Raw genomic sequence first — 22879 nt, forward strand, 5'->3', positions numbered from 1 at the left:
TGGCTCCAGCAGACAGTAACAATTTTAAAGGAGGGTTTCATATGATGTGAGCACAACTAGATTCTGCTTCAGATGAGGATGGGGAATAAAGCTTGACATTGAAGGGAAGGTGATAAAATGAACACACATTAGTCCCAGGCCCAGCCCTCAGGCTATGACAGACTGAGTTTGGATAGAAAATGTAATGTGTCTGTGTCTGAGCTGAAGAGAACCGACACCCAAGGAATTCGGGAACCTATTCCTAAACCACTCCAGCCAGTCTTGTCTTACAAACCAGGTGACCTGAAGCCAGCACCAGAGCCTCAGGGATTCATGGATGGGAGGTCTGTGCCAGACTGAACCCACACTCCAAGATAAATAAATAAGTGGGTCAGGCAGCCCCACTGGAGCATCGAATCAGCCAGGAGATGGCATTGTGGTCAGGGATATCCATCCATGCATGTGTGCACACCTATGTGCTGCAAGTCATTTGTGAGCAATCAGACCCGAAGAAGACAATGTCAGCTATTCTCTAACTTCACATTCAGAGAGCTGCTTAGGACAATGGATCCCTTTGGAGAAGATACTAGACCAGGTACTCACTCGTAGCTGCTACGAGACAATGAAGAAGTTACTATCTATTTACTGGTGTCAGAATCCCAAACCTCAGGATAGTGGTTTCAAGGTGGGGCTATTAATTTCAGTCCTATACTTTCCCTCAAAAAAACCCATACACACCCCCTCCCCCCCTCCCCCTCCCCCACCACTCCTACACTTTCTGTAAGCAATCTTTCTAGTCAGGTCTACTTGGGTAAGATAAAAGAAACGTAATTTCAAAGCTATTCTTTAAGTAGTCACAGAAAGGGGACAAAGTAACTATTGCTTACAGCGCCTTAAAAAGCTGGCAGTAACTGATATGTGAACTCAGGCAGTTGCATGAATTTAATTTGGAGACTGAACAAGGCAGATGATGGGGACGAAGGCTACAGCAGCGGCTTTGAAGTTGGGCTGGATTACACTTCCATGGTTTTAAAAAGCTTAAGAAATCTGATGAGTTTTTAGAAGAGGCCTTGATTATTATTTAACATGCTAATAAACTAGCTAAATGGTAGTGTGAAGGCTGAACCCTTCTCTCCTCTTAAAAGGGAGTAAAATTAGAAAAACCCCAATGTTTTCAGCAAGCCAAAACCCACAATGGCATTCAATGGTATTTGAACCTATAAAATGAAATAGAAGGTGCCAGATCTTTTTAATTCCCCCAAACTAGGGCAAATTTCCAAAACGACAACAAAATCATGCCCCATGTTTGGGTCCCATGAGAGCCTGTCTGTTGTAATAGAGCTTAATAGTCATGGTTGTGAAACAAAAATCATTTTAGAAACCAAAGATTAATACATATAGAGAAATCTCTACACTTTGGAAATGCTTTAATAATATAAACAGATAAAAAGTAGACCTAGATACTGTAGTCAAAATAAGGGGAAGACTTTATTTCACATGCCTCAATGCTGAGAAAATCAAATGAGCTCACGTATGTGAAAACTTCTTGTAAATGTACCAAGTGCTACCACCATATTCCTGGGGGGCGATTCTCAAGAGTTCTTCATTCTATCAATGCATCCCCAGTTTCCCCTGTGCGATCCTGGCCCTTCTATACAGATGTCTACAGTGGATGCCTACAGTAGGCAACTGAAACTCACATCTATGAATCAACTCTCTCCTGCTGTGTGAGGCTGCCAGAGTCTATAGTTCTACAGAGGCACAGACAGAAGGAAATGAATGCAATCGTTCCCTGGGAGTCCCCCGAGGAGCACTGGAAAGAAACTCCTGACAGAGTGCAATGAGTACAATATTCCTGGGTCCTTGTTTTACCACCTCTAACAGGTATTATTCTTTGAGCTATCCATCTCAATCCTACATATGTGTTCTACAGAAACAAATACAAAATATACACGATTATATACATTAATTATATAAAGGAAGTTATAATGGAAGCAACAGCAAAATCCAACACATACATAGTTTGTGTCAAACACTGTTATAAGCACTGTGCTCTTCATTTAATCTACCCCCAAAGCAGGTGTTGCTATTATATTCATTTTACTAAAAAGGAAATAAGAGGCAAAGAGAAGATAGATGAGCTGCCAAAGGTCACCTTGCTGAAACTTCAGTCAGTAGGAAAGAATCAGAGCAACTTCTAAGCTTAGACCTTAGATGAATCCCAAGCAATACACATTAAGTGCAAAGCTGGCCTTTCTCTCCTAACCACTTCACTATTAGAAACTCAAACATGGTCACTCTATCACCATCAAGGACACACATCTGAATCCGCAGTCACTCACTACCTTCAGTGACTGACAGGCTGTCAGGCAAGATAAGTAACCTCTCTGTGTGACTCAGTTTTAGTTTCTTTTTCTGTAAAATGAGTTCCTACCTCACAGGGTCATTGTGAGGATTTAAAAAGTTAATAAAAGTGAAAAAAGAGCTGGGAACAAATACACACAGAACATGCTCAATAAATGTCAGCTAGGATGATAATGAAACTGTTCCAGAATCTTTAGCTGTGGCCATTCTAAGTCCTTGCTACTAGGACTGTAAAACTTGGAGCAATCAGTTTGGAGGTGAATCTTGGCAGTAACTGTTCAAATTTAAAACACACAGTCTTTGATGTGTAAGTCTACTTTCAGGAATTTAGCCCACAATTACAAATTTAGACTTCCACAGATATATATTACAAAGAACTTTATTTCACTGTAGTGCTGTTTGAATTAGCAAATAATAAAGTTAACAAATGGAAGGGGGATGGTTGAATAAATTATCTTGTGGCAGTAATTAAGAATGAAGTTATGTAAAGATATTAAAAATGACCAAATATATTGAGGGAAAAGTTTCAAAGTAATAGTTCCTGCCCGTAGCAAAGAGAAGTATGTATACTGTATACACAACATTTATGGAAATATATACAATTCAATTTAACAGCGGCCACCTCTCAGCAGCAGTGGGTCTCTCACATATAAACTTTTGTACAATCCCAACTTCTGCTTTTCCAAGAACATGCACTAGTAGTTTATTCACAATTAAAACAGAAGTTCCAAAGCATTACATGTTCTATTAGGATAAGAGCTTTATTTTTTCTGGTGTTCTGTGTAATGTGAAATGCATTGAGTCAAGACCCTATAAGCTTTGGGGTGTCTCTGTTCTCTACCCCTGGGGTACCCCTCTGCTCCCACAGCAAATATTTGAAAACATTTCTTGAATTGTCTTCCTCTCATTGGAGTTTCTATTTCTAAAACACAGTATAATCTTAATATCAACTGTCTGTGCAGAGAAAGAAACTATGACTTGGGTTAAGATTTATGTACCCAAAGCAAGCTAGAATTTTCTAAATTCCACACTTATATATTTGTGTGATAAACAATTTCTTGGTAGCAGCTAAAGTCCTTCAGTAATATACGTGGGTCTTGGAGTACAGTTTAAAAATTAAGCCTTTTAAAAATAACAGCTTTTGAAATTAACACAGGACAAGATTTTAATAGGATAATTTCTCAAGTAATAATATGTACAAACTGGTTGTGTTTCCTCAGTTTAAGATGCTCTTAGTAAGGCCCGAAATAGTCTGTGCAAAGGTCAATCAATGGTAAAGGACATGCTCTGGGGTTGTTTACAAGACCACAAATCATAGGCTGAAGCACGTGGCCAACTAAAGCTATGCCTCACGTGTTCTACTATATTCCCATGAGGTTCCCTGCCTGAATTGGCTAACAATTCTCCAGCAATGTATGAGTACTAGCAGCCTCAAATAGCAGGGATATATTAAAGTTTAACCAATTGAATTTCAACAGCACAAAAGTATTATTTCGGCATGATAGTATGAAGTAAATTTCATTCTGACAATCTGCAGTACAGGACAAAGGCAACTAAATAGTAAAAACCTGATCCATTTGTAAAGAAAATGTTATTAGAAAACATGTTAACTGCGATCATTTATAGGATCAAGAAATTCTATCCCTTGGTAGTGATCAAAATGGTCACCTGTTTCATTAGTCATTACTATTCTGGTTTCCATGGATTCTAATCTAATAAAAGAGAAACATGCAAATTGACCATACCTTTGCTACACCCAAGCCACACCCACCAGCCAATCAGAGCGAATACATGCAAATTAATCCAACCAAGATGGCGGCCAGCAGCCAGGGAGCTGGAGCAAGCATGAGGCTTGGTTGCCCTGGCAATGGAGGAAGCCAAGTTTCCCACCTGCCCTGGCCAGCTGTGGCCTCTGCTAAAGGCAACAAAATTTCAATTATAGAAGATAAATAAATCCCAGATATCTGCTTCCGGCCAGTCTCCCCTGGGAGCTTGGGTAGCTGGGGGCCGTGGCCAGTCTGCAAGCAGCCATCAGCCCCTCACCCAGGCTGGCCAGGCACACCAGGGGGGACCCCCACCCTGAAGGGGGTGTGGCCAACCTGAAAACGGCCCTCAGCCCCTCATCCAGCCTGGCCAGGCACCCTAGCGGGACCCCCACCCTTCAGGGCAAACCAGCCAGCCCCCACCCATGCACCAGGCATATAATAAAAGGGTAATATGCAAATTGACCCTAACAGCAGAATGACTGGGAATGACTGGTCACTATGATACACACTGACCACCAAGGAGCAGACGCTCAATGCAGGAGATGCCCCCTGGTGGTCAGTTTACTCCCACAGGGGGAGCTCTGCTCAGCCACAAGCCAGGCTGCCAGCTGCCAGCACAGCGGTGGTGGCGGGAGCCTCTCCCGCCTCATCAGCAGCACTAAGGATGTCCGACTGCAGTTTAGGCCTGGTCCCCGCTGGCAAGTGGACATCCCCTGAGGGCTCCCAGGCTGCCAGAGGGATGCCTGACTGCCAGCTTAGGCCCAATCCCCCCCAGGGAGTGGGCCTAAGCCAGCAGGTGGATATCCCCCGAGGGGTCCCAGACTGTGAGAGGGCACAGGCCGGGCTGAGGGACTCCACAGTGCACAAAGTTTTGTGCACCGGGCCTCTAGTATACTAATAAATAAATTCATTCTGTGCTTAGAATTTTTAGAAAATTCTAGTTAGAAAGAGGCAGAAAGGCCAAAATATTTCATTCTCTTAGGCATTTCTTCACGATGTGTGTGGCATTTGCTATACTCAAGTGAGTGATAGGAAATCAGGAGTCAATGTGGGTGAAACTGGATTGAAAGAACAGGTACAATGGAAGGTGGAAAAATATTTTGTGGAAGGCCTTGCTAATCACTTCTGCCAACTTTCCCCTCTGCCTCAGTAATGTATAACCAGCATCTCCTCAACAGATGGCCCCGATGAAGTCTAGAGGAACAGCCTAGAAACCAGTGGTTGGAGAACTTTCTCTGGAAAGGGCCAGATAATAAATATTTCAGGCTTTGCAGACCACACAGTCTGTTGCAACTATAGGACCCTACCACTGTATGTGTACAAGGCAGCCACAGATAACTCACAGGATGAGCATCACCACGTTTCCATAGTACTGCATTTACAAAAACAGGTGGCTGGCCAGATCCAGCCCACAGGCCACAGTTGGTACTAGATAGAGTTTGGCTCTCAAGAGGGTGGGAGTACATAAGAATTCTAACTTGATCATCAACTCTTTTCCAAGCTTCCTCCTCTTTGTGAAGCCACTCTGTCTCCAGTAAACCCAGCTGTAAGTTAACATCAGCTCATAGGGTGTTTGGAATTTCCCAGTAACCTGCACTTTTTCTAGAGAAGCAGCAGGATCTACTATGCCTGAAAAACCTACCTTCTTACCAAGCTCACTACTCCCTAAAAGTAGTTAAAATAGCATGGCATATCCTGATATTAACCCCCAGCTGTTTCTATCCCCCCCACCCCTTTTGTAATGATACTTTATTTTAGGATGTGCCTACCTGGTGTTTTTTTCCTTTATTTATTTTAATTTATCTTTATCTTGAAAGTATTACAGATATCCCTCCCCTCTCTTTCCACCCATTGACCCCCTTCCTATCCAGACCTTCACTCCACTATTGTCTGTGTCCATGGGTTATTCATATCTATATCCTATATAATAAAAGGCTAATATGCAAATCGACCGAATGCTAGAATGACTGGTTGCTATGACACACACTGACCACCAGGAGGCAGATGCTCAATGCAGGGGCTGCCCCCTGGTGGTCAGTGTGCTCCCACAGGGGGAGCGCTGCTCAGCCAGAAGCTAGGCTCACGGCTGGCGAGCCTCTCCCACCTCCGTGGCAGTGCTAAGGATGTTCGACTGCCAGCTTAGGCCTGCTCCCCACAGAGAGCGGACATCCCCCGAGGGCTCCTGGACTGTGAGAGGGCACAAGTGAGGCTGAGGGAGCCCTCCCCCTCCCGAGTGCACAAATTTCGTGTACCAGGCCTCTAGTCTATATATATAAAAGCCTAAGTGACCATTATGACTGGATGACTAGATGACTGGATGGTAGTTATGACACACACTGGCCACCAGGGGGCATTCGCTCAACACAGGAGCTGCCCCCTAGTGGTCAGTGCACTTACACAGCCAACTTCCCCTGGTTGGCCAACCTCCTGCAGTCCCTTCCCCTGGCTGGCCGGGTGGTGCGCTTCCTCAGCCAGCCAATCTCCCGTAGCCGGCCAACCTCCTGTGGTCTCTCCCTGCAGCTGGCCAACCTCCTGCGGTCCCTCCCCCAGGCCAGCCAGCCCCGATTGGCCCTGATTGGGACTGGGCGAGATGGGGACTGGGCAAGATGGCCCCAATTGGCCCCGATCATTGACTAGACTGAGGGACCCCACCCGTGCACAGATTTGTGCACTGGGCCTCTAGTATGCATATAAGTTCTTTGGTTGGACTCTTCCTACTCCCATTCCCTCTGAGGATCCTCAGTCTGTTGCATCCTTCCATGTTTCTGGAGCTATTTTGTCAGGTTATTTTGATCATTAGATTCCACATATAAGGGAGATCATGTGATACATGTCTTTTGCTCACTGGCTTATTTCTCTTAGCATAATACTCTCCAGGATCTATTTTGTCAGGTTATTTTGATCATTAGATTCCACATATAAGGGAGATCATGTGATACATGTCTTTTGCTCACTGGCTTATTTCTCTTAGCATAATACTCTCCAGGTTCTTAAGAGAAGAACCAGCAGGCCCACAATCCAGGCTCCCTAAAGACTGTTGCTTTTCCTCAGTCCTCCCAATGTTACCTCTCACCTGACAGTGGGCTGAAGCTACATCTTATATCCAAAGCTTGCCAAAGGGCAGCAGTTGGTTTCAAAAAAATAACTCCTACGTATGTTGTCACATTTCAAGAGTCATGTGGTTCCTGGGACTGCCGGTCCTGGCTACATTATCTGGTCATTGCCACAATTATATACATCAAGCTCATCTGTTGCCAAAATCCGGTTGGGCCCACACAGAATAGAAGCTTCTTCTTCCTCCAGGAAACCCTACACATCCTCCAAGGGTCAGAATGCCAGTCATTTTCTGGAAAAACTGGAGGGTAGCTCTCATGTTTAGCATTTAGGATCATCGAAGAAAAGCAAACCTCTATCCCTATATTTCCTAATGCTGCAACACATCTGTATGTTTTTAAGGAAAACCATCACATGATTATAGAGCTAGGTCTTTGACTCTAGAGACACCCCAGTTTGAGTTTCCCCTCTCAGGGGTCCTTTATATGTCATCAGCAAGTGATCGATTGTGTGCTCTCAGAGAGAAGGCTCGAAGGGGTCCACAATCACAGCCAGTACTGTTAGAAAATTCACCTCATCCTGAATCGACAGATGTCTCCTTATAACTTCAAGCACTTGCTGGCCTTAGTTTTGCCCTTGGGAACTGCATGGAGTAAGTCTAATTTCTCCTATGAGCTATAATCCAGCAAATATTTGAACAATTTGAATAAAGCTATTATGTTCTCCCGAAGTCTTCTCTCTAACCAAGCCAAAAATTCTCCACTGGCTGTATAGCACAAGTTTATCTTCCTCAATTCATAAATAAATCTCACATTTTCCATAAGTTCATCAGACCCTCATGTTCATCCTTCACGAAAATAACTCCAACAAATATATCTTGATTCCTATGAAAGGACTCTTCTTGCATGGCTTGTCAGTGATGTACAATGCTAGACAGTCCCTACTGAGAGGACATCGGGACGATTCGACCAGCGTCTCCCAAGAGGAAAACAAACAAGTGCTAGCTCCCTAATGGTCCACAGCAAATAGCATTTACAATTTAGAAATAAAAGATACATGCCATATGAAGCAGAGGTAAAAATGCACAGTCCTTGTTGTATTGGGTATCTCTATTTCAGTAACAGTAAAATTAGTTTTCTTGTTGTAAGCTTGAGGACACTTGATCTCTAAACATAAATGTAAGTTAATGAATTAAAAAATGAGTGACTAGGGACTGCGGAGAAACTGGGGGATGTTTAAGCCCCGGTAGAGCATTGTTTTTTTTTAGGTCTCTAGATCACGCTTCTGAGCCCCTACTCCTCTCCTGTACAGCCATCCTCTCTTCAAATATCATGGGAATTTCTTCCATGAATGGGTGTGAAGCCAGACACCTCTTCTGAACCCCTGAGCCCTGCTCCTTCCCCTCACTGGTCTAGGTAGATCTAAAGCTCAGTAGAATCGATATATAATGCACACTTTCCCATAGAGAGCTTCCTGGAATCATATCATGTACTCCAGCCTAAAATATTATTAAAGACCTCAGACCATTTATAATGTTAGCCCCTTGATCAATCCTCTAAGTTAAAAATTCTCTATTGATATAGGACAAATCATGACATAAACTTATGTCAAAGATTTTAGTGAACTCATTAATAAATGAGGGAACTGCTAAGATGTCACAATGGCTTCAAAAAGAGAATCCGAGGAGCAAAGACACACATAAGCATCTCTTTACATATAGATACAAAACCGGTCAACAGGACCATAATCAACTGCATTCAACATTTGCATTTCAATGGGCAAGAATTATTTGCACTATCAGGCTTTTAAAACAATTTTCAGAGTTGTTAAATAGCTCAAAGATAGTAAAAAGTAGAGGTTACTCTGCAGAATGCTATGGACAGAACATTCAGTAATTTCCCCCATTTCAATATAATTACAGTGTAGCAGAATAAGAGATGCATGACTAGTACTTTCCTAGTTGAGGAGAACACCATCTATAAAGGTGTAATGTGGAAGCCAAGTTGTATGACTAATACTCTGCTCCAGGCTTCTCTCACCTAAGTTACCCAATTGCTCAAAGCTGGCCCGCCCGAAGGCCTAGCTCGAGATCACCTACCCACTCCTGACCACTTCGCCTCAATCCCGCCTGTTTCTGTTGCTTTGTCTAGGCTATGCGGCACAGTTTCTATTTGTACATCACTGATCTCCAACTTGAAACCACAGAGACCACTCCACTCTATCTACCTTACATGCACAGCTGCACCTGGTCCTCTATCCTGTCCAGATGTTTGTTGGGCAAATCATTGGGAGTACTTCTAAGACTTCTGCTCATAAAACAAACCAAAAGCTATGAGTTCATTGAGTTTAGACTCACGCCCCACACCCTTCACCTCTAGCCTGAAAATAACCAAAACTTGACCACTGTTGCCCAATAGTTTGGTCTGGAATCCAATGACATTTAAGAATAGCAGTGTAACTTGCGAGCAATATTAACCATTTGTATGCCATAAGCATCTATAGATGCAAGCGGCAGACCTTTTTAAATTAAATTCAAAATATTTTGGCAGTTAATTGCTGAACATAGGGCTTCTCTTGGGCAGGATAGAAACCCTCTGTCATCATACTTAAAATTCACAGTGCTGAACTGAATCTAAAAAGTCATTTGCTTTCCTTTTCATTCATTTACTCATCCAATAAACATTTATTGAGTTTTATAATGGCCTAGGCACTGTTCTTGATGTTAGAATACATAAATAAGAGAGCAAAGCTCCCTGTTTTGCTTGTTAGTGATCCATGAATACAAGAGGAGACATATGAGAATATGTTTCCAAACTTTAGCATTGAGTTTCTTACAAGATCACAAACTTATTCTGACAATAGGTTCTCAGTTTTTGCAAGTAGAGCTACAAAGAACTGTATTCATTTATAGACTTCACTCCCTCTTCTCATCATGACAAAAAGAAACAGTCAAGTATTATTAACTCCTGCATTTTCACTAAACTCCAGTCCTTATCAATGTATCTTCAAAATAAAAATCCAAAGCTCTACTGGGAAAAATGCTTTGAAACATTTCCTCGATAGCATAAAATATTACATTATTTTCTTATTGTCACAAACTTTATCTACACTGGTAAAAATCATCAAAAATTTCTGAATGACCTGAAATGAAATGTTAGCACATTGAAAATCCGACTTGCATGGCAGCTCTCAATCAGCTATCATTTTTGTTCTCTCCCCAAATAACATACCCCAGAAAAGCAAGAAAAGAGTACTACTTTAAAGACACCTCGTCTCCTGATGGGAACAGCAGCAATGAAACAGTCGAGTGACAATAAGACTTCAAGAGTACAGAAACCAACTGCATTTCTGGAACAGCTCAGGGGCTCAGTTTGTTCCAACACCCTCTTCTCTCCTGAAGAGGCCTTGGCTGTCTTGAAAGAATTGAAAACTTAAAAGTCACATGTACAGGATCCTGGGGGAAAATGGATTTCATGTTCCGATGTATCTAAAAAATAGTCATAATCCTTACCTAGAATTAAAAACTGAGACTTTACATCCCACTTCCCAAACTATGAGACATTTGTTTTATTTATTAACAAATCATTTCTTTGGCAAAGCACTTCACAGCCTGGAATATGATTGGAGCCTAAAAATCTCAATCAGTACAACTCCAACATCTGAAGGCAATTTTAGATGACAATTCCCCTCATTTTCATGGAAAAGAAAAGAAACATTCTTCAATTATTATTTTCAGAAATGATACAAGCCCACATTCCCTTGTTGCCTGTGACACAAAGTATACAGTGACATAAAACAAATTACTTCTATGTAGCTTGTTAAGAGTCAAGTCTTTGACCCATAAACCACCATGGAGTGCTACAGTCCTCAGTACGATTAGATCAGCTGGTTGGTAAATTTGCATGTCTGGACACACATCACTACCCTTTTGCAGTGTGGAAATCCAATCAGTGATGTCAATGGTCTTTGTTGCCTCACATCTTGCCACCAGATTTCCTGCTACCAGACCAGCTTTTCAGAATGCTGTAAAGCAGGTTTTGATGTTCTGTAACCTACTCTTGGGAAAACAATCAAAGTGTGTTTATGATTTGCAATATAATGCTTAACACGAGGCTATAAAGGGAGGACTTTGGAAAACAGTAATTAAACTAAGAAGAGAATCAGGGGAAACATTAAGCCCACAAAGGCATATTCCATTCACGGAAGCATTCTCAGGATGACTGAAAAATGCTAAGACAGGGCTACCTATCCTCTAGAAGAAGAGTCATAACCTTATTTCTAATTTTAAGCCATCACTGACTCTGTGGCACACTACTGAATTATTGACAGCATTTTTGGCAAAAGGAAATAAAGAAGAAAAGCATCAGTTGGAAGATATCACTGTCTCAGATATGTGAGGGCATGGGGATGCCATCTGAAGACTGCTTAAGTCAAATGTTGTTCTGTACCTCATTGAAGAAGCACAAGGGAATTTTAAGACACCGTAATTTAGAGCTGGTATTCTTTGGTAGTCTTTCTACTGTAACCAGCTTCCAGTTTCACAAAGCACTAGGTTCCTGAAGTATAAGGAATTAGGAGAAGCCCAAATTAGAGGTATTAGCAGTGCATTCTAACTTACACTGGAAGCTCAAAGCTTCTTCCTACTCTGTGGGGAAGAGTGGGGTGTGTGTGTGAAATTCTGAAATGCTCCAAGCATAACATAGATGCAACAGTATTAGGTGTGCAAGAGTTATTAGTGAAAAAGATGCATAAATACACATGCATATACTTATTTCATATATATATGTATATATATGTACATGTGTGTGTGTGTGTGTGTGTGTATACATATATATGGAAAACTCAGAGAAAGTGGTTTTGTTTTTGTCTGACATCTTTTCCAAAGATATCAGAAAAAAACTTCCTTCTGTTGATGTCCTTCATAAACCTATCTCCTGGAGATGTGAGGTCAGGCAGGCTTGCGGCATTCTTTCTATGGAAGTAGGTGCCATAGCATTTAGAGAATCTGCAGAGAACCGGGGAGAGACCCAGGAGAAAAGAAGTAGGAAGTATGATACTTACATCCAACTATAATCTAGAAGCAAGAAGAGCCCTCAAAGACAAAGATGGCAAATATTTGCTACGTATGACACATTTCCCCATCATGTGTCATGGAAGACACTGCTCATCAGTTACCACACTATTCTTATTGATCCTATTCATAACCTCTAATGCTTCCCAAAGTGCTTCAGGCTTCAACCCCCAATTGTTCAGAGTTAGTAATCAAGATAAACCTTTTTGTCAGCTCTGCTTGAGGTTCTTCATTGTGCGCTCAGTTAACCGGGGAAGGAAGCACAGTCCTGAGGAATACTGAAACAAAGGATGTGCATTGTTCTGGAGTGAGCCCTGTGCGGTGTGTCCCTCAGGGGTCCATTGTTCGGCTGATACCAGACCGGGGGCTACTTCTAGATTCTTGGATGTGAGCTATAGTGATATCACTTTCTACCAGTCATAGAGCTATCACTCAGACCACTCGCTCACTGTGCAGATTTGGAAGTGAAATGGAGTTATGTCCTTGTGTTTCAATCCACAGAGGCAAGGGGCTCAGAGGCCCAAATAGTTGCAATCAGAACCTTGGTTACACAATAGCACTGTTGACAAGTACTCTATGACAAAGATTGAGAGCTCCAAGATAGTCACTGTTCCTCACCCTGCAATTGACACGAGATGCAATTTGTCCTGTACCCGAGCTCTCAAAAGGAACCTGGTTAAGAATTAAGACTGGGAAGCCAAAGATAGCTGCTCTGCGGCAGCTGAAGACCACTACCCGCCCCGGGCTTCCATTGAAACCCAGAGCTCCAAGTCTCTTCCAGTGGCTGGAGCCTACACAGGAGTGTTCTCCCCACAGTACAGCACTAAGGTGATAAGCAGAGTGAAAGCTGTGGGAGGTGTTTCTCTGGCCTCCACTCCAGAGGACAAAATAGAGCTCCACGGGACACACAACCCCATGCTCCCCATGACTCCCCATTAATTGGTTTGTCCAACTAAGAAATTATTTTTTCTCAGCTGTACATTGCTTAGTTCAGCTGTACATTGCTTACTTATTTGTTTTTACTGTTGTTTGAATGATTCGAAATGAACACAAACACAGGGTCATTCTCTCCACCCTCTTCCAGCCTGGCGTTCCCTAATTACAAAGAAAGCAAGGCCCTGGATAAAGGGATTACTCAATGAAGAAAGGCAAGTCTGAGGAAACATCAAAGAGAGATGGTATCCATGAAGCACATACATATTCACTGTTTGTACAATGCTATGAAGAAAGCAGAGTTAAGTATCTCTAGACTGAAGAACCAACAATCCCCAAATCCATAAGTTGACTTGTACATAGCTCAGATTTTAGGCCTGAGGGATAGCCAGACAGCAAGTTGCACATCTCAATTTCTTAATACTCGAAGGAATCAAGGAGTATGAAAAAGAAAGACTTTCACAATTTTATAAGGAGATGCTCGAGATGAAGATGCTGCTGTGTGATTTCCAGCCACAGCTAAGCTGCTTGTTTGGGCGGACGTGCTGATTCTGCACCTGCACCTTAGTCACCATCAGGGAAGTGGCGGATGCCCCAGAGGAACTTCCTGGCTGGGTGATGGCATACATCAGTCAGGAGCTTGAGAGAGGGAAACACAATTTGCCTGGGGCTGGAACTGAGGGTGTAAAAAGATCGAGAGGAGAGGAAGGATGAACCACACACAGAGCAGTTTCCTTTACAGTCAAACCAAATAAACACAATGCTGGGTGAATTGTCCATTTTTATGTACTTCTAACACCTTGTATGGCTTGATGGTATTTGAATGGAACACTTTTCATTTTCTAACCCTTGGGTTTTTCTTTTTAAAATGAACACCTTCTATTCCAGTAAATTTTACTTCAATTTGACTTGCTAAGACATATGGGAGAAAATGGAAGAACTTTAATGACAGTTTCGTGTACTTGAAACATTCAAGTTTATGCCAAGTGATTGATTGATCAGGGTAATGGGAAAATAATTCTCTCCCCTCAGACAGTTGGCAACTAATTTACTACGGGTATAAGTTGTTACAACCACTTTGGAGGCAATTACAGGTAAAATGTTCATATCAAACAACACAGTAATTAGATGTCTAGGTGTCTATCCTAGAGAAATTTTTGAACACATGCACAAATATGTTCATTACAATACATTTTTTAATAATAAAATATTGGAAATAAGTATTATTCAAAGGGGAATAAAAAAATTAAACCGTGGCATTTTCCTTTAATGAACATTATTATATCACAGTTAAAATAAAGGAATACCATATATTTTTAATTAATCTACATGTGCAAAATAAGGTTAAAGAAAAAAGCCACATACCACCTTCAGAATAGAAGACATCACTGGGATTCAACTATATTAAAATGTTTTACGTCTTTTTAAAAAAATCCAAGGTAAATATGATAAAATGTTGGCATTTGTTAAACATGGGTGTTTATTATATTCTGTACTTTTTTGTACATTTAAAAATTTCATAACAAAAATAATCAACCAGCAAATAATAATTTATCCCATAACTTGAGGTTTGTTAGTTTTTTGTTTTTTTAGAAATTTTAGAAAGTGCCAATTTCTTGGAACCCAGACTGTCTGCTCTAGTAACTAGGTTTAAGACTTCCATCAATAACAGTATCTGCAACTGTGCCGAGACGTTCTTTTATAATCTTAACACTGAAGTTTTGTTTTATTAGCTTAACTTGGAAATCACACAGCTAGATCGCACTATTGAATTTTAATGCTGAGACTTTGAACAAATGTGGTTGCTGAACAGGGCCCTTGTAAATCTGGCTCGCTTCAACCTAATAAGTTACTTATTTTTGAAAATTGAGTTGTTTAATGAAACCTCTGTGTTGTATCCTTTCGCTAGCAGAATCTCAAGCCTGAAAAACAGGACTGTGTGTAGAACCAGAAGATCAGAGGGTGTCTACAATATTTTAGATTTGGTTGCTTGTCCAAACACCAAAGAAGAAAGATGGATGTGTTTTGGTTCACTCTGTGGGCGATTTGCTTACTGCTTCTGCATTAGTGAGGCTGGGCACTGAGAGTCAACATTTATGAAAACACAAGCTGTAGCTCTGGACATTCTGGACACCACCAGGCAGGGGTGGTAGCTGGCATGGCTGGAGTGACAGAACTGGGAGGAAAAAATACTCAAATACTCCAAACTGGTGTTACTGAACAAAGGGATTATAGGAAGAAGAGGCAAATAAATACTCATGAACCAAATGCCCTTACTGGAATACAATGTTAGTTTAAGGGCTGCTAGAGGCAGAGAATCCTTAAATTTTGTACTCTAACCTAAAATTTGGTGCTCATTTTGATGGCATGTTTTTGTAATAAAAATAAAGTTAAGGAAAAAAATGAATAGCTAGCTTTGAGATTATGCTGCTTAGAGGGGCAAGGGCAAGGTGAAACACGCCTTTAGTGGATTTCGGGGCAGAAAGCTAAAGAAATCTCATTAGGGCCAAAATCACCATGGTTTCAGTCACTGCCTAATAAATGATATTGACAGACTCTGGGTGGTTTACAGATTCACCTTTGTTTTAATGCCGCCGGGTAAGAGCAGAAAGAGAGAGAGGGAAAGAAAAAGGGTCCTTGGGTTAGACAATGAAAATAGAGCCAGGGTTGTCTTGACAACACAAACACTGGTTTGCATGCACTGTTCAAGTTGGCGAGGCTGAATGACACCCTTTCTTGTAGGTTTCTGGGTCAGTGAGCCATAGAAGGCCTCTCTCATGGGCGATGTGGCGGGTGGGAGCAAAGTGGGTACCTTTTTGTCCACTTTGTCCCCCATCTGCTGACTAACCTCATTGGCGTGGAGCAGCAGGCCGCTCTGCAACTGCTCCACCTTTCCCTGGATCCTCCTCCATCTTTGGAGGCAGAGGCAGCGAGAACTGACATGGGCTTCGATCTGTCCTTGTGGCCTATCCTCGTTCTCCCCTAGTTTACATCCGCCTTCCCCCTGTTGTGCCATGCTAAGAGTTCACCCTGGAGCCCCTGAATCATGGAGAAAGACTGGTGGGTCCTTAGGGGGAAGAATCAGATTGTCGGTGTGGTTTTTATTGGGGCAACTGCTCTTTACCAATTGCAAGTTGACAATATTTCAACAGATTCTATAGTTTCGCTGGGGTATAACCAGTGAACGTCAGCTTATGTTGAAGTTTCCACCCTTCTCTTCTCCAGGCTGAACAAACCTGTTATTTCAGTCTCCCCCTTCTCCCCCCACCCTGCCCCCAATATCTTCATTTTACCAAAGTTTAAGCTTCTTTATAGATTTTCTAACAAGCCCTACAAATTGTGTTTAATAAAGATGAGATTAGGCCAACAGTATAAACTTGGCCTTTTAAGCATTGGCAAAAGCAACAAAGAACAAAGTACAAATCAAGAGGGAAAGTGTACAGTGCATGCAAACACAGCTCGACTGTTGGAAAAGGAGCCTGTTCTAGATGAGGTGGTGAAAGCATGACAACATCAGCCCTTTCCCAGCATAACCGCTGATGGGTCAGAGTGGCAAAGGAGCTTCTCCCAGTCACATGCATAGACCCTCGGTGGCTCCTTCCTCTGTGCCCCAGAGCCTGTCTGCTTACCCTATAATGAAGCTTAAGGACAAGATCTGCAATTATTTGATTTTATCTGCTTCTCCTACCAGGACCATCCGCTCCAGGAAAATTGACTTATTGGTTAATCATCCTCAGGATCTAGCTCCAGAGAAGGTACTCAATACACATCAGGTGACTCACACATCAACCTGCCCTTCACCAACTGCATTGTTTCATTAAGTGAAGTGCCCGACTCGAAGCTTGCTATTCCTCACCATTTCAATGTGGGATTATACACAAATCCTCATCTCTCAGAGCCAGGAAATACGTGGATGAGGCAGGGAGTTTCAGAGACACAGAGCCTGGAAGTGCTCATTGTCTCCCAACTACTGTGCTTTCCTTATCTAGTCTTCAGAGAAATAGAGGGGGAAAGACAGCTCAATCCTACTTCTAATCATTACTACATCTGCCACTTTCTTTAACCTCTTAGCATTAGAGGCACAAATGCCAACTGGAATCTATTATCGGGGTGAAAACTCAATGGCAGGAGACGAAACCAGGTACCTCTCAAGAAGTCTAGAAATAGTGTTACTGAAATCTAGTTGTCTCCCATGTACTGGTTCCCTCTCCCACATCTTGACATCTAGCAAAGTGGGCACTGAATAAGCAAAACTCACTCTAATGTCTATTGAAATAGCTACAGTGAAGAAAGAAAAGGATGTCTAATTTATCCTTCCAATCAGATCTTCCAGGTCAAATGCCTAACCGTTCATGTTTCCCCTCCCAGCAGACCCACTGCAGCTTCTCTTCAGGGTAGTGGGGACGACCAGAGGACTAACCTACCAACTTTCTTTTTTAGCTGGTTTGTTTGATAGTTTGTGAGGGAACTGATGATTCCTTTTGTCTTTAATTCCACCACTTAGCACATGTTCCTTTAAATCTGTGTTTTGATTAAACCACTCCATCCGTGTACTCCAAACGCAGGAGAGCCTCAACTTTTAAGGATCTGAAGGAAGTGCATCCTGGTGACCATACACAATGCAATTTTAATCTGTCTCTGTGTGTGTGTGTGTATGTGTGTGTGTGTTCGGTGAAAGAATTCCTTTCTGGGGAGAGGAGCAGGGAGGAGATCTAATTAGGATATGCAAACCAAATAAAAGGACTGCATGTAAAGTATGGGCTGAATTTTCAGTCACTTGTGCTACATGTCTTCAGAATCAGTACTCTGCACAAATCACAACAGCTGAACTGCAGCCAGGTTGGGTGAGATTCTGGAATGATTTAATTGAGTCAAACAAACTCAGCAGCACAGAAAAAATCCACCTTCTCCAAAGTAAACCTTGAAAGATGCAGAGATGTAATGTGAAGACTACAAAGCCTGTACTTAAGCCTTGGCTTTAGAGATCAGAAATGAAAGGAGGAAAAATTAGGTGCAGTTGTCAAATCCTGGTCTTTGCCGCAAAGATCTGGTGTCACTACAGTTAACAGGGTCTAGAGCCCCATTCACTTACTTTGCAAACTCAGAAGCTCAAAGAGGAGATAAAGCATGTTTTAGATACTATGCGGACTGGTTCGGTGCCACAGCTCCCTGTGAAGAGCTGCCGTTAAAGGTACCTGCCTGTGCTGATAAGATTGCTGTCACCATACTACAGTAGATACACCATTTTGTTTTCTCCTCTCTGAAGACCTACTCCTCGCTTTTCCCAGGGTTTAAAAATCATGTTAACAATAAGCAAATACAGCATGGCCAGATGCCTTTCGTGGTCAGATGGTTCATTGTTTAAAAAGCTTCAGTTTAAAATCCAAAAGATTGTTAACAGATGCAGTTTCTGGCTAGAGACTGGGAAAAACCTCACTTAAACAAAAGAGTATGTTGTGATTGGAAGTAAAAAGGGAATTACCTTTAAAGATAAGAACCACAAACATTTCCTATTTGAAAATACACCCCTCCCCCCATCAAGCCCCACCAACAGGACCTTTTGGGGGATCTTTCATGAAAGTTAAAGAATGTGACAGTGGATGGCTGCATATGACAAACCATGGCTGATCAACCAGTCCAGTTGTTCCTACAGATCTGTTTGGACTTTCAACAAGGCCACAACATCCATCTCTTGCTCTCCCCCGGATTACTCAATTAGGCAAAATTCCAATTAGTTTCCTTCCAATTCTTTTAGATCCAGAAATACTTTTGCTGCTTTCATTTTGGCTCTGGAAATAGGTTTTTCAACCAGAGACTTAGATAGAGAAGTTTGAGAAATGAACACAGAGCTTGATAAGCAGATAGCCACTGCTGGGACTCTAGTCATTCTTGGATGGAAAAGAGCCACTTGGCTGAGAAAGATCTGGCTTCCTCTTCAGTTCCCAGTCCTGTGCACTTTTAAACAGAAAGCCTGCCTTTCACCAACTCTGGTGTCTGTTTCTGTTGGTTTTTGTGGGCCTTTAACCGGTGGCCTCACTATGTGTGAGAAGGTCTGTAATGCCCTGGGTTCTAATCTTGAAAGATGGGAAATGTGAAGGAGCCAAGGGTGGATTGCTTTCCCTTAGCCTTTGGTTTGGCTTGCTAGTGACAAGCCTGATTTGAAAAGGCTACATGAGATGGTTCAAGGAAAATAATCCATCCTCCATATTAAGGATGGCCAACACGGCTCCATTCTGAGATGGCCAACCTGTCCTTCAGGAGGGCACATTCTGGAAAGAGAGGTAAACATCGTGCCATTCCGTGCTCAGGTGCTTGTGTTCTCTCACTCACTGTGTTATTTCCTGATCTATTAAGAGCTCAAAAAGGCCCATTTTAGACCAAAGGCATAGTCTAGTTTCAGCAGTGTGAGAAGCTCTAATCAACATCCTTAGTCAAAGCACTGCTACTATCCATTTTAAAGTGAGGCAGATCTGTATGCCCTCAGGACTCCCCAAAGAGTTAAAATGCCTTTCCCCCTCCGAGGCGCCACTAATAAGTCACATACGAAATCCAAGCTGCTGGGATGAAGCTCGCAGAACTGTGTTCTCAGAGATCTGTGCAATGTGGCCAGGTACGCGCAGGAGGGGGCCATCCACCCACCAAGAGTAGGATTTTGAGCCAGTGGCCACATCCATATCCGTACTGCAAAACCCCCTGGAAATTGAAAAATGAGCAGCAGCTGTGAGCCCGAGGTCATTACTATTCCCCAGGGTTTGCCTTTTCTAATCTAAGGGGCAGTAGTTTCCATGATTAACTTTCAATTGCTGTCAAGGGTGTAATAAAATCTGGGAAAGAAGAAAACTTTTCCCTCGGTGAGCTGCTCCCATTTGCCTGCCCTTTCCTTTCCTCCAGTGCATATTTCAATCCCAGCTTCATATTGCTTCCTAACTTTGAGAAAAAAACCTGCTTTCGGATGAGCCAAAACAGACAATGTCCTCTGTGTACATAGGCACTTGAGGACTTTTTGTTCTCAGTTCCAGGGGCCAGGTCTTTAAGACAGCTGTGTGAAAAGATCCCTTTTCCAAAAACCTCGCTATACATCACTTGCAGAACTAAGCACATTATATTTCATTTTAAAATTCTCTCCGTGTTTTATTTGCTTCCTGAGTCATGACAATCAGTTCAACAGAAGAGAACTTTTCCAGTTGGTAAGATGTGTACAAAGAGGAAGAGGAGAAGGGGACAGATTCATTCCCAAACACATCTTCCTGGTTATGACTGATCGGGAACCCTTAAGGCTGCACTTGGTCTGATCTGATAGTGGCTCCAGGTTCACACAGAGAAGTTACAGCTGGACCTGTCTCTCAGCAAGGGCCCTGGAACCAAACCCCACACATAGTGTAACTGCTCAGGTGGAGAACTGAATGTGCTTCAAAATGTTGACAGTTCAGTTTCACATAATGATAACTTATGGTTCACTCATCAGTGGTACATTCATTTCAAAGTATCAGAAGCTGGATTATGGAGACGAGTAAAACATGGTGCCAAAACATCAAGTCTGGTTGGGGAGGGGCACCAGCAGACTCATGCAGGAGAAGGGCTCTGGAGGGTGGCATGCCAGCTACAGAGGCAGCAAAGAGGAGACCGGTGCTAAGAGACAGCACGTGGGCAAAATAGAGGCCCCAATCATACAAGTCACCCGAGAAAGGCTTCCCTGACTGATACCATGTCTTGAAAAGATACTGGATTGTTGCAGTTTGCTCTTACTTCCCTGGGACAATAGTGAGTAATCAGCGTGTCCACTGCCTGTTAGACAGAAGTAACATTTCTCCTGGGTGCTGTCCCTGCCCTTTCTCTTACCCCAGCTTGATTCAGGTCTCCGTTGGAACAGAGGGAAAGTGGCTAAAGATGGCCATGAGCAGGTTCCAAAAATGGAATGGGAATATCTAAGAATCTGCCAGGGTTTAAAGGACGGCACACTGAACTTTACTGCAGGATCTCCAGTCCTCAGGGCGATGCCTACACCATGGATGCTAGGAAATAAGAGCTTTAGGCGTTTTGCTGGCAATATCCATTCTCCGCTTCTGTGAAGGTAAGAGATCCCCCAGCTTTTAACTGAGAGTGACCACCCAGAATAAAGACTGTGTTCCTTGCAGTGAGGTGTGGCCATCTGCTAACAGTGGAAGGTGAGGGGAATTGGAGTGCATAACTCCAGGGCATGTCCCTAAGAGCTTAGGGGGGAAGGTTTTCCTTCTTCCCCTTTCCTCCAGCCTTAGTTAGGAATGTGAAATGGCTGGAGAGCCACCACGAGGACAAGGCCTTAGAGATGGTGAAATAAAAAGCTGTTAGAAGGTGGTCACAGAGGGTGTGACCCCACAATACTAGCCCTAACCTACCTATACCAGTATATAAACTTTTACTAAAGAGCGGGGGAGGGGGAGACACTTCGTCGTTGTGTCAGCCAATGTTATTTTGGGTCTCAGTTGTATAGGATTATGAATTAACGGTTACAGGTACAAGGTAGGGAAGTGGTGTCCAGTGAAACGCTGATAAAAACAACATCCAAGGAGTTGTCCCTTTGCTGAAGGTAGCACCAAGGCCACAGCAGAACATGGTCATTCTGGCTTGCACATTATAAACAGCTGTTTGAACTCTGGTGGTGACACGGGAGAGCAAAGGGAATTAAAAATGATAATTTTCCAGTTAACCATATATTCAAGGTATATCTTACCTTTTTCTTGCTACAGTATATTTGCCATTTTTTCTCAGCTGGAAGTGCAAACATGGCCTCCCTGTGTTTGTCTGTGAGGTCAAGTTCATCCTGAGAAGAAAAATAATAATTAGTATTTCAGAAATAATTTGTTATCTGTACAAGGAAGTTATCAGCATCACCAGGGAGAGAGAAAAAAACAAACCAAAAACATCAACACACATTTAAATGAACTCAGAAAAGACCAGGAACCTAAGTTATGGTGCATGTTACCACTATCAAGAAGGCAATCCTGGCACGGAGCTTGGCACCAAGCACAGCACGAGGGATGAGGCACTGCATTTACTGAAGGGTACGGGGAAGTGGGCAGAAGATGGACTGGAGTATCCTGAGCCACATGCACTGCTGCAGAGAGTCCATCGATCAGTAAAGGCAATAGGCGCTAGAGTTTGGAAGGATTAATTGTATTACAGATCAGGGTTTGCTAGGGATGGCTCCATAAACACTGAGTATCACGCTGAGCCCTAAAGGATTTGGACGTGATAAGAGGAGAGAAAGAACAGAATCAAAGGCGGGGGTGGGGTCACACACTTGGTGTGTTTGGGGGACACACACCAGCGTGGCTGAAGCACTGGGATTATGCAAAGCATCATCACATAAAAGTGTTGAGAGGTAGAGAAACCAATTTGTGGAAAGTCTTAAATGCCAGGCTAAGGAGTTAATTGTCCTGACCAAGGAAAGCCGATGAAGGGATGAAGGTTCCGAGCAAGGGAGTGACATCTTCATCACCATAAATTCCACTGACATTTATTCAGTACCTTACATGCCAAGCATGGTGCAGGCATTTTCTCATTTAGTCTCAGAGCAACCCTAAGAGTTCCACTCATTATCACATCCTCATTGTAATAATAATCCCTGTTTAATATAGTCAAGAGAACTTGAGGCAGAAGACTGGGTAAGTAATTTGCTCAAGACCACACACCTGGTAAAGGAATGGCTGGGTTTTCAGCCCAGAGCTGTCTA

General features: G+C 42.6%; 1 protein-coding gene across 1 annotated transcript in view; it reads right to left on the reverse strand.

Annotated features, from left to right (window-relative positions):
- Positions 1–22879, reverse strand: part of DAAM1 (dishevelled associated activator of morphogenesis 1) — a 157478-nt gene that overhangs the window by 54603 nt on the left and 79996 nt on the right. The window contains exon 3 of the mRNA XM_081087886.1: positions 21878–21967. Coding sequence (XP_080944012.1) covers positions 21878–21967 — 90 coding nt within the window. The remainder of the gene's footprint in view (positions 1–21877; positions 21968–22879) is intronic.

This window comes from Myotis nattereri (genome assembly GCF_964212035.1).
Source record: "Myotis nattereri genome assembly, chromosome: 1".
NCBI classification, from domain to species: Eukaryota; Metazoa; Chordata; class Mammalia; order Chiroptera; family Vespertilionidae; genus Myotis; species Myotis nattereri.